Source organism: Oncorhynchus tshawytscha, linkage group LG13 (genome assembly GCF_018296145.1).
Source record: "Oncorhynchus tshawytscha isolate Ot180627B linkage group LG13, Otsh_v2.0, whole genome shotgun sequence".
In the NCBI taxonomy this organism is placed as follows: domain Eukaryota; kingdom Metazoa; phylum Chordata; class Actinopteri; order Salmoniformes; family Salmonidae; genus Oncorhynchus; species Oncorhynchus tshawytscha.
This window is the reverse complement of record NC_056441.1, coordinates 32,361,696-32,375,020: the sequence shown is the minus strand read 5'-3', so window position 1 is coordinate 32,375,020 and position 13,325 is coordinate 32,361,696. Positions and strand designations below refer to the sequence as shown.

Below are 13,325 nucleotides of genomic sequence, written 5' to 3'. Positions count from 1 at the left end.
TCATTTTTAGATAAAACTCTACTAAATATCACCAAATAACTGATTAAAACAAGCTGTTTTAATGGTCTACAGTGGCTTCAACAGCACCATGGTGTAGCCGAAGGACGGCTATTTCCTGTCCTCCTCTGGGTACATAGACTTCAATATAAAATCTAGGAGGCTCATGGTTCTCGCCTCCTTCTTCCGGAGGACGTCCTCCAACCAATCAGAGCTCCTGCAGCATGAATTGACACTATGACCATCTAATCAAAGAATCAGAGAATGAATATAGTATTGACATTATAAGCTACAGCTAGCTAGCACTGCAGTGCATAAAGTGTGGTGTGAAGTTGACTCAAAGAGAGAGAAAGACAATAGTTTAACAGTTTTTAAATAAATCTCTTCAAAATTAAGGAGAAGCAGAGAGAGAGAGAGAGAGAGAGTGAGCAAGCGAGAGAAAGATAGCTATATTTGGTTGTACTTGTAGTTGTAGTTTACCTTTCAGTTACTTAGCTAGCTGATGCAGCTAATTTGGCCTACTTAACAACCTGACTTAAATAGAGAGGGATGCTATTTATGTTAGCTAGGTAGCTAAGGCTATCCAACACTGCAACTCTTCCAAGTCAAGGTAAGCTTTAGGTTTTATAAATGTATCACCACCGGGGCCCGCCGGTGTAACTGCTAAACTGCTTGCTGTACTGTGTGATTGTACACATGGATTGGATTGTGGGTTTACTAAGTAGTTTAGTTAACTATGACAATAGCTAATATGATTACAATGATGTAGTCTGTGTTGCAGTTATGGTATAAAGGTTTGGCATGGAGAGGTCTTTTTGGACTTGTCACAGACAGCTGTTTTGTAGTGCACTGAACTCCACAAGCGAATGGAAAAGGTGGGAGGAAGAGAGTGCGCAGATACGAGAAGGAATTATACAACAAGCAAAGTGATGATGCTGTAAGGCTGCTGCTGTTTGAAAGTGAACTGTGTGTGGGGGTTATCAGGGGTGTATTCATTCTGCTGATTGTTGCAAAACGCTTCTTAAAAGGAATGAAACGCAGATGGACCTACATGAATTTGTCTAATAGAAACTCTGTTTGGACTAATGATTATATCCCAGATCAGCTAGATGCAAGCAAGAGTGTCAATGCGGTATTGAATGTGTCACTGTGTCACTTTAATTACTCTGATTTGTCTCTCGACATGTGCACCTTCATTATAAACTTTAATTTGAAGTCTTGGTCGTAGTATCTCACGATGGGTATAGGGAAAATTTGAGTATCATGTAGTATCCTAAACCTACATCGAGCTGGGTGAATTAAATACTAATGCCCATCTCTCATCATCAATCAACGCCTAGGTTTACATCCACTGTATTCACATCCTACCATACCTTTGTCTGTACATTATGCCTTGAATCTATTCTATCGTGCCCAGAAATCTGCTCATTTTACTCTCTGCTCTGAACGTACTAGACGACCAGTTCTTATAGCCTTTAGCCGTACCCTTATCCAACTCCTCCTCTGTTCCTCTGATGATGTAAAGGTTAATCCAGGCCCTGCAGTGCCTAGCCCCACTCCTACTCCCCAGGCGCTCTCATTTGTTGACTTCTGTAGCCGTAAAAGCCTTGGTTTCATGAATGTTAACATTAGAAGCCTCCTACCTAAGTTTGTTTTATTCACTGCTTTAGCACACTCTGCCAACCTGGATGTCCAGCCATGTCTGAATCCTGAACTTTCCATCCCTAACTATAACGTTTTCAGACAAGATAGAACTGCCAAATGGGGTGGAGTTGCAATCTACTGCAGAGATAGCCTGCAGAGTTCTGTTTTACTATCCAGGTCTGTACCCAAACAATTCAAGCTTCTACTTTTAAAAATCCACCTTTCCAGCAACAAGTCTCTCACCGTTGTGGCTTGCTATAGACCTCCCTCTGCCCCCAGCTGTGCTCTGGACACCATATGTGAATTGATTGCCCCCCATCTATCTTCAGAGCTCGTGCTGCTAGGTGACCTAAACTGGGATATGTTTAACACCCCGGCCATCCTACAATCTAAGCTCGATGCCCTCAATCTCACACAAATTATCAATGAACCTACCAGGTACAACACCAAATCCGTAAACATGGGCACCCTCAGAGATATCATCCTAACCAACTTGCCCTTGCAAATACACCTCTGCTGTCTTCAACCAGGATCTCAGCGATCACTGCCTCATTGCCTGTATCCGTAATGGGTCTGCGGTCAAACAACCACCCCTCATCACCGTCAAACACTCCCTAAAACACTTCAGCGAGCAAGACTTTCTAATTGACCTGGCCCGGGTATCCTGGAAGGATATTGACCTCATCCTGTCAGTAGAGGATGCCTGGTTATTCTTTAAAAGTGCCTTCCTCACCATCTTAAAAAAACATTCCCCATTCAAAAAATGTAGAAACAGGAACAGATATAGCCCTTGGTTCATTCCAGACCTGACTGCCCTTGACCAGCCTAAAAACATCCTGTGGCGTACTGCATTAGCATCGAATAGCCCCTGTGATATGCAACTTTTCAGGGACGTTAGGAACAAATATACACAGGCAGTTAGGAAAGCAAAGGCTAGCTTTTTCAAACAGAAATTTGCCTCCTGTAGCACAAACTACCAAAAGTTATGGGACACTGTAAAGTCCATGGAGAATAAGAACACCTCCACCCAGCTGCCCACTGCACTGAGGCTAGGAAACACTGTCACCATCAATAAATCCACGATAATTGAGAATTTCAATAAGCATTTTTCTACGGCTGGCCATGCTTTCCACCTGGCTTACCCCTACCCAGGTCAACAGCCCTGCACCCCACACAGCAACTCGCCCACGCCTCCCCCACTTCTCCTTCACCCAAATTCAGATAGCTGATGTTCTGAAAGAGATGCAAAATCTGGACCCCTAAAAATCAGCGGCCTAGACAATCTGGACCCGCTCTTTCTAAAATTATCTGCAGAAATTGTTGCAACCCCTATTACTAGCCTGTTCAACCTCTCTTTCGTATCGTCTGAGATTCCCAAAGATTGGAAAGCTGCCGTTGTCATCCCCATCTTCAAAGGGGAGACACTCTAAACCCAAACTGCGGCAGACCTATATCTATCCTACCCTGCCTTTCTAAGGTCTTCAAAAGCCAAGTTAACAAACAGATTAACGGCCATTTCGAATCCCACCGTAACTTCTCTGCTTTGCAATCTGGTTTCAGAGCTGGTCATGGGTGCACCTCAGCCACGCTCAAGGTCCTAAACGATGTCATAAACGCCATCGATAAGAGACAATACTGTGCAGCCATATTCATCGAGCTGGCCAAGGCTTTCGACTCTGTCAATCACCACATTCTTTTCGGCAGACTCAACAGCCTTGGTTTCTCAAATGACTGCCTCGTCTGGTTCACCAACTACTTCTCAGATAGAGTTTAGTGTGTCAAATCGGAGGGCCTGTTGTCCGGACCTCTGGCAGTTTCTATGGGAGTGCCACAGGGTTCAATTCGTCTCTGTATAAATCAATGATGTCTCTCTTGCTTCTGGTGATTCTCTGATTCACCTCTACGCAGACGACACCATTCTGTATACTTCTGGCCCTTTTTTGGACACTATGTTAACTAACCTCCAGACGAGCTTCAACACCACACAACACTCCTTCCAAGGCCTCCAACTGCTTTTAAATGCTAGTAAAACTAAATGCATGCTCTTCAACCGATTGCTGCCAGCACCCTCCCGCCTGACTAGCATCACTACTCTGGACGGTTCTGACCTAGAATATGTGAACAACTACATATACCTAGGTGTCTGGTTAGACTGTAAACTCTCCTTCCAGACTCACATTAAGCATCTCCAATCCAAAATTAAATCTAGAATCGGCATCCTATTTCGCAACAAAGCCTCCTTCACTCATGCTGCCAAACATACCCTCGTAAAACTGACTATCCTACCGATCCTTGACTTCGGCAATGTCATTTACAAAATAGCCCCCAACACTCTACTCAGCAAACTGGATGTATTCTATCACAGTGCCATCCGTTAAGTCACCAAAGCCCCATATACTACCCACCACTGCAACCTGTATGCTCTCATTGGCTGGCCATCACTACATATTCATCGCCAAACCCACTGGCTCCAGGTCATCTATAAGTCTTTGCTAGGTAAAGTCCCGCCTTATCTCAGCTCACTGGTCACCTTAGCAACACCAACCCGTAGCACGCGCTCCAGCAGGTATATTTCACTGGTCATCCCCAAAGCCAACACTTACCTTTGCCGCCTTTCGTTCCAGTTCTCTGCTGCCAATGACTGGGATGAATTGCAAAAATCACTGAAGCTGGAGTCCCCCAATACATAGATCGAACCCTTAGACCAAAACAGGGAAAAAATTATAAATGAAGGATGAGGGGGGAAAGGATAGGTATAAAATTAACACGGGCCGGTGCTTGCGGTGGAATCTCAGTCTTCATTGGCATCTCTCCAGTACTCCAGAGTACTCAAAAAGCCTTAGAACTAACTAACCCTCTCTAACTTTATGCATCACCTTTCAGAGCAGCTTACCGATCACTGTACCTGTACACAGCCAATTTGTAAATAGCACACCCAACTACCTCATCCCCATATTATTACTTACCCTCTTGATCTTTTGCACCCCAGTATCTCTACTGCACATCATCATCTGCACATCTCAAGTGCTAATGCTAAATTGTGATTATTTCGCCTCTATTGCCTATTTATTGCCTTACCCCCCTACTCTTCTACCTTTGCACACACTGTACATAGATTTTTTCTATTGTGTTATTGACTGTACGTTTGTTTATGTGTAACTCTGTGTTGTTGCATTTGTCGCACTGCTTTGCTTTATCTTGGCCAGGTGTAGTCGTAAATGAGAACTTGTTCTCAACTGGCCTACCTGGTTAAATATTTTTATTTATTGAAATGAGCTACCACTACCAGCTATGGCTAGCTAATTAGCTATTATTTATATATTATTATAACGGTATTCCCCAGTATTTGCGTGATATTTGTTAACTAGCTAGACTAAATTTAAAACCTAACACGTAGCCTACCTATCCATACTGTAGATGCTAGTACTACTACTGCTGTAGACATAGATCACAACGTGTGTCTACTACATGAAGTTGAAACAGCGGACCTTGGAGGTGAGGCAGTCATTTTGTAGCAGCAGCAGCATAACTAGACCATTTTTAAATTGTAAAGTTAGGCACATGATGACTTAGACACACTTAAATACGCATTCTATTTGATAGGTATACTATTAAACAGTATAAATATAGAGCAGCAGAAGTGTATAGTTAGTACATATAATGACACATATTGTTCAGTACATTATTTTAATCAGAAGCATTCTGATTTCTATGTTAGGGGCTGGTATTTTTTTTTTTCATGGGGCCCCAAAATTCTGCCAAAGCCCCTGAATGTCACATTCAACCTTCAAATGAGACAGAGATGAACCAATGCAAATTAGCAACATCCTACAGCAATGACTTATAGAATGATTGAGCTATGTCAGAGGTGTAACTGCTGTGGAATGTTTATGTCGTGTCTGAGGTTTAACAGGCGTAGAGTCAAACATTCCACAGCTGCACGTCTTATGCAGAAGCATTTATACAGAAACTGTCATTAAATTGCGAAACAAAACCACACCCATCCTTAAAATATCTGTTAGATTGCAACCCTGATATGTTACGTTGAAACTCACTATACTCTGCTTCACGAGCTTTTGTGTTGTGTTGATTATACAAACTTTGATACACTTTTTCTCGATAACCAAATTAGATACAGAACAAGAAGTCTGAATATTAGTCAAAGATCTTTCTTCTAAATGAAATGTTTTTGCACTGCATTTTGGAAAAATATCTAATATCCCATGAATATTAGTTTAATTATCACATGGAATGACCCAAATTCCTTATGAAGTTGGCACATGGTATGGTTGAATGAGTTTCCATGGTGACAATACTTTTCTACTGATTGATAGTCCTGTATGTATATTCTCATTACAGGGCCACAAGCTGTAGCACTGGATCAAATGTAGACCCTTCGCTAACTAGACACCAGGCGATTGAAATTCATCCATTGGAAGATGTCAATGTTGACCTGAATGAGGAGGGAACAGTTAGAAGATGGACAGTAGGCACAAATAATCTGAAGGCAAACAAAACAGTGTTACTCATGGGAGTGACTGGAGTGGGAAAATCAACTCTCATCAATTATATTGCCAACTACATCCTTGGGGTCAATTTCGAGGACAACAAAAGATTCCAATTAATCCCAGATGAAAAAAAGAGTCAAACTGCATCTCAAACTACTGCCATCACTGTGTATGAAATCTTTGGCCATGAAGGGGACCGTGTTCCTTTTTCAGTTACAATCATCGACACCCCAGGATTTGGAGACACAAATGGGATTGAACAAGATCAACTCATTACTAAAAACCTTCAAGAATTGTTTAAGTCCAAAAATGGAGTACACCAAATTGATGCCGTGTGTTTTGTTGTTAGAGAGGATGAGGTTCGTCTCACCCTCACCCAACACTACATATTTGAGTCCATCCTTTCCATATTTGGAAAAGACATTGAAAAAAACATCCTTGCACTCATCACATTTGCAAGCAGAGGCAATCATCCTCCCCCTGCTCTTAAAGCCATTAAGGAAGCAGGGATTCCATGTTCAAAAGAGAAACTGAAATTCAACATTACATCTTTCACAAACAGATCAGCTGATCCACAAATAATAACAGATAATAAAAGAAGTTGGGCAATGGGAGAGAAAAGCATGACAAAGTTCATCAACCTACTAACAACGCTGGAAACAAGAAGCTTGCTGCTGACCCAAGAAGTGCTAGCGGAACGCAGACATCTTGAGGCTTGTATTGATGGGATAGAAGATCAGCTAAAGGTAACCCTTGACAAACAGATCGAACTTAAAGAAATTCAAAATGTCTTGAAAGAAAACAAGGAAATGATAGATGCTCAAAGGGATTTTGAATTTGTGGTCACCACTAATGAGCTTGTAAGGGTTGATTCTGAAAAGATGGCAACCAACTGCAACAACTGTGAAATGACTTGTCATCTAAGGTGTCCATTAGCCCCACAGAAGCTGTTATTTCTTTGTGACGCCATGAGAAACCGCCAGTGTAAAATTTCCCCAGTAAAATGTTCCTGGAAAGATCATGTCAAATAAAAGGTGATATACCAGAGGGCCCCCAAAGTAGTGAAGAAAACATTCAATAATATAAAATTTGAGTATGGACAGGGACTAGGTGGAAAAATAACAGCAGAGTATATGGAAGAGAAGATTCAGTCTAAGATAAAAGAAGCAGACGACAAAGGAATCGAACTGCCGGAGACTTCATACAAATGTGTGGCAAGACTGCAGGAGATTGCACTAAGGCCCAATCCATTGACAGCAGAGGAATACATTGATTGTCTGATTCATAGAGAAACAGAAAATATCAACAGGGTAAAGAAACTTCAGGAAATGAAGGCAAAAGCTCTGCTGATATCTTCAATGACCAAGGAAAAACTTGAACAAGGAACAGGATGAGTTCTTGAGAAAATGAAAGGATGGAAACTCATGATTAGATATCATACAAACCAGTAAGAGTGTGTACATGTGGATAAAATCAGCTTGCCAGCACATTGACTGTTGTCGGGCAATCATGATAGAGAACTGATTCAAAAGTATCTGCTGTCAGCAAGAAGTGTTTGACAGAAGAGATCCTCAAACAAAAGCTGACACGAATGTCTACATTACTAGGTGAGTTCAATGGAAATGAAAATTTGTATAATGCAGCAACTTAGCTGTATTCTTAGCTGTATTCTCTACACCATCGATGCGCCAACATATCCACAAGCTGCACTACACCAAGGGACATTTTTATTGCAACGTTTGATTATGCTCATACTGAAAACATCCAATAGTAAGTATTGGACTGCAAGAATAGGCGAACAGGTGACAACGATTTGTGTATCAAACATTAGTTTGATAGTTAGATACTAAACCAAATGTATTTTGAAAGGACCAAGCTTTGTTTCCACTATGTGTTAATCATGTGGATTGTGCAATTTATTCAATACTTTTCACTTTATATAGTTAATGACATCATTTAATTGGAATGTTGGAATGTTGTCTTTTTTGTTTCCACATGTATAGGAACTCATCAGTCCAGCTGTGTCATGACTGTTCTATTGAAAGTGGTTTCATTATCGACTAACATATCTAATGTAGATATGTTTTTTTTGCACAGCAGTGGCTTCTTTTGTGGTGTCCTCCCATGAACACCATTCTTGTTTAGTGTTTTCCGTATCGTAGACTCAACAGAGATGTTAGCATGTTCCAGAGATTTCTGCAAGTCTTTAGCTGACACTAGGATTCTTCTTAACCTCATTGAGCATTCTGTGCTGTGCTCTTGCAGTCATCTTTGCAGGAAGGCCACTCCTAGGGAGAGTAGCAACAGTGCTGAACTTTCTCCATTTATAGACAATCGGTCTTACTGTGAACTGATGAACATCAAGGCTTTTAGAGATACTTTTGTAACCCTTTCCAGCTTTATGCAAGTCAACAATTCTTAAACGTAGGTCTTCTGAGATCTCTTTTGTTCGAGGCATGGTTCACATCAGACAATGATTCTTGTGAATAGCAAACTCAAATTTTGTGAGTGTTTTTTTATAGGGCAAGGCAGCTCAAACCAATATCTCTGTCACGGCAGATTTCCTCTTCGTTTGAAGAGGAGTAAGGACCGGACCAAGATGTGGCGTGGTAAGTGTTCATCATTTGAATGGAATTACTGAACACTACAAAACAACAACGTGACACTAATGAACCTGTGCTAACAAGCAACATAACATAGACAATCACCCACAACCCACAATGACAAAACAGGCTACCTAAATATGGTTCCCATTCAGAGACAATGACTAACACCTGCCTCTGATTGAGAACCATATCAGGCCAAACACAGAAACAGACAAACTAGACATACAACATAGAATGCCCACTCAGATCACACCCTGACCAAACAAAACATATAAACATACAAAGCAAACTATGCTCAGGGAGTGACAATCTCCAATCTCGTCTCATTGATCGGACTCCAGGTTAGCTGACTCCTGACTTCAATTAGCTTTAGGAGAAGTCATTAGCCTAGGGGTTCACATACATATTCCAACCTACACTGTGAATGCTTAAATGATGTATTCAATACAGACAAGACAATTAAAATAATGTGTGTGTTATTAATTTAAGCACACTATGTTTGTATGTTTGTCAATTGAGACAGGATAAAGAAGGATTTTTAAGTCATGAGACAATTGAGACATGGATTGCATATTAGTATCATTCAGAGGGTGAATGGGCAAGACAAAAGATTTAAGTGCCTTTGAACGGGGTATAGTAGTTGGTGATAGGCGCACCAGATTGATTGTGTCAAGTACTGGGTTTTTCACGCTAAACAGTTTCCTGTGTGTATCAAGAATGGTCCACCACCCAAAGGACATCCATCCAACGGCAGGCCAGTGGTCGAACATGGTAATTGATGAAAGAGGACAAAGGAGGCTGACACGAATTGTGCAGAGCAACAGACAGGCTACAGTTAGTCAACTGACTGTCCAGTACAACAATGGTGCCCAAAGACCCATAAAAGAATGCACAACTCGTCGTACCATGACACGAATGGAGTATGGCAGCCGACGACGTTACAGAGATCCACTTCTTTCAGCTCAAAACAAGAAACTGCAGTAGTAGTGGGCTGAGGAATGAAAACACTGGAGAAGTGGAAAAACTACTGTTTCACTCTGATGGGAGGACTAGAATATGGATAAAACCACATGAATACATGCATCCATCATGCCGCTTGTCAACATTACAGGCTGGTGGTGGTGTGATGGTGTGGGGTGTGTTTTCATGGCACACATTGGGCCCCTTGATAAAAGTGGAGCAATGTTTTAATGCCTCACGATATCTGAACATCATTGCCATTCAGGTGCATCTCTTCATGGCAGAAGTGTATCCATCTGCAAATGTATTTTTTAAGCAGGATAATGCCCCATGTCACAAAGCTAGGATTGTCCAGGAATGGCTCAATGAACATGACACTGAATTCATCTTACTGCAGTGGCCTGCCCAGTCACCAGATCTCAATCAGGTTGAGATTCTGTGGGATGAGTTGGAGCGAGCTATTCGGATTAGGGATCCATTACAGCCGACTTGACACAACTCCGTGAAGCATTGGAGTCAACATGAGCCAGCATCTGTGTGGAACGCTTTCGAACACCTTGTAGAGTCCATGCCCCAACGAATTGAGGTGATTGTGATGGAAAAGGGGGTGCAACTCAATTTTAGAAAAGTGATCCTAATGTTTTTTATACACTCAGTATAGATCCACACGGGCACCGTGGCCAGGCCACAGGATGTCGGAGGACACCAGGTTCGGCATGAGGCACAGGGTAAAGTTGGGGCGTCGGGACGAGCAGAGCAGAATGACAACCAGGACAACTATGTTACCAGGGAGGACCAGTGCACAGCACAGCCCCAGGCTCAAAATCAGATGGCCCTAATCCGGGGTGGTGGTGTCCAAGCTGGAGGTGTTGGAGGAGTTATGGTTCTCCACGGTCGGTGAAATAAAAATATAAAAGATCTAAGGGCTATCTGGAAGACAGTAGACTTTAGACATCTAATTCTTTGTTTCTCATTTTTTTGCAGGTGCTTGACACCCCAAAATAGATACAGTTAAAACAGTCTGTGCACTGCTTGAAATCCTCTCAAGTTTCTTCTCTTCTCTTACCATAGGAATGATATGGGTTAACTGCCTCTGGTCAACTTTCTTTCAATGAGGTGTGGGTGCGTGACAGAGAGAGAGAGAGAGAGAGAGAGATTTGTTTGGTATCTAACCATAAACAGTTAGATGCGTCCTATTTTGTCATTCAGGCTACGGCCAACCCGATTCTCACAAATATATATTTTAAAATGTAGCACACGACACTGAGACCCCTCCAAGAGGTGCACGTTTCGGTTTTTGCACTAACACTAAACAGCTGAGTCAAATTATGAAAGCTTGATGATTAGTTGATTATTTGAATCAACTGTGTAGTGCTAGGGCAAAAACCAAAACGTGCACCTCTTGGGGTCCCGAGGACCAAATTTGGGAAACACTGACATAGGCAAAACTTCTACTGCAGATGTCTCTAGGGGCCAGCCTCTCAGTTTATTTTTTTTATTTTTTACCCCCATAGAAAAATCTAAAATGTTCAGTGATTTTAACTATGTGTAAAAAGTTGATTCAAACTTTTGAAGGATAAATGGAGGAGTAACGGATTCTTCATGCATTTAATCCATGTCTGTGAATGTATGGACATGCTACGGTGCTGCCATCTAGTGGTAAGATAAGGGTGATACGGGTAGAAGAACATTTCAAACATGCCACTTGGCACTCACTGGTTGTATCAATGTTGTTTACATGTAATTTCAATGAAATTATGTTTAACCAACGTGGAATAGACGTTGATTTGACATTTGTGCCCATTGGGATCAAATCAAATCAAATCAAATTTATTTATATAGCCCTCCGTACATCAGCTGATATCTCAAAGTGCTGTACAGAAACCCAGCCTAAAACCCCAAACAGCAAGCAATGCAGGTGTAGAAGCACGGTGGCTAGGAAAAACTCCCTAGAAAGGCCAAAACCTAGGAAGAAACCTAGAGAGGAACCAGGCTATGTGGGGTGGCCAGTCCTCTTCTGGCTGTGCCGGGTGGAGATTATAACAGAACATGGCCAAGATGTTCAAATGTTCATAAATGACCAGCATGGTCGTATAATAATAAGGCAGAACAGTTGAAACTGGAGCAGCAGCACGGCCAGGTGGACTGGGGACAGCAAGGAGTCATCATGTCAGGTAGTCCTGAGGCATGGTCCTAGGGCTCAGGTCCTCCGAGAGAGAGGAGGAGAGAATTAGAGAACGCACACTTAGATTCACACAGGACACCGAATAGGACAGGAGAAGTACTCCAGATATAACAAACTGACCCTAGCCCCCCGACACATAAACTACTGCAGCATAAATACTGGAGGCTGAGACAGGAGGGGTCAGGAGACACTGTGGACCCATCCGAGGACACCCCCGGACAGGGCCAAACAGGAAGGATATAACCCCACCCACTTTGCCAAAGCACAGCCCCCACACCACTATAGGGATATCTTCAACCACCAACTTACCATCCTGAGACAAGGCTGAGTATAGCCCACAAAGATCTCCGCCATGGCACAACCCAAGGGGTGGCGCCAACCCAGACAGGATGACCACATCAGTGAATCAACCCACTCAGGTGACGCACCCCTTCCAGGGACGGCATGAGAGAGCCCCAGTAAGCCAGTGACTCAGCCCCTGTAATAGGGTTAGAGGCAGAGAATCCCAGTGGAAAGAGGGGAACCTGCCAGGCAGAGACAGCAAGGGGCGGTTCGTTGCTCCAGAGCCTTTCCGTTCACCTTCCCACTCCTGGGCCAGACTACACTCAATCATATGACCCACTGAAGAGATGAGTCTTCAGTAAAGACTTAAAGGTTGAGACCGAGTTTGCGTCTCTGACATGGGTATGCAGACCGTTCCATAAAAATGGAGATCTATAGGAGAAAGCCCTGCCTCCAGCTGTTTGCTTAGAAATTCTAGGGACAATTAGGAGGCCTGCGTCTTGTGACCGTAGCGTACGTGTAGGTATGTACGGCAGGACCAAATCAGAGAGATAGGTAGGAGCAAGCCCATGTAATGCTTTGTAGGTTAGCAGTAAAACCTTGAAATCAGCCCTTGGTTTGACAGGAAGCCAGTGTAGAGAGGCTAGCACTGGAGTAATATGATCACATTTTTTGGTTCTAGTCAGGATTCTAGCAGCCGTATTTAGCACCAACTGAAGTTTATTTAGTGCTTTATCCGGGTAGCCGGAAAGTAGAGCATTGCAGTAGTCTAACCTAGAAGTGACAAAAGCATGGATTAATTTTTCTGCATCATTTTTGGACAGAAAGTTTCTGATTTTTGCAATGTTATGTAGATGGAAAAAAGCTGTCCTCGAAATGGTCTTGATATGTTCTTCAAAAGAGAGATCAGGGTCCAGAGTAATGCAGAGGTCCTTCACAGTTTTATTTGAGACGACTGTACAACCATTAAGATGAATTGTCAGATTCAACAGAAGATCTCTTTGTTTCTTGGGACCTAGAACAAGCATCTCTGTTTTGTCCGAGTTTAAAAGTAGAAAGGATGATTGCATGTTTAATTTCCTCCCTGCCACAGATTCCAGCATAAATCTACCTGTAAGGGATTTCCTCCTCTTCTTCCGAAGA

The 13,325-nt window shown here is 42.5% G+C and overlaps 1 protein-coding gene across 1 annotated transcript; it reads left to right on the top strand.

Annotated features, from left to right (window-relative positions):
* The first annotated feature begins 4,368 nt into the window (after positions 1-4,368).
* LOC112266011 lies at positions 4,369-10,707 on the top strand. Its single transcript, XM_042294919.1, has 4 exons — positions 4,369-4,394; positions 6,001-6,604; positions 10,377-10,608; positions 10,700-10,707. The coding sequence occupies exons 1-4, from the start codon at positions 4,369-4,371 to the stop codon at positions 10,705-10,707; spliced, it is 870 nt and encodes a 289-aa protein (XP_042150853.1).
* Positions 10,708-13,325: the final 2,618 nt, after the last annotated feature.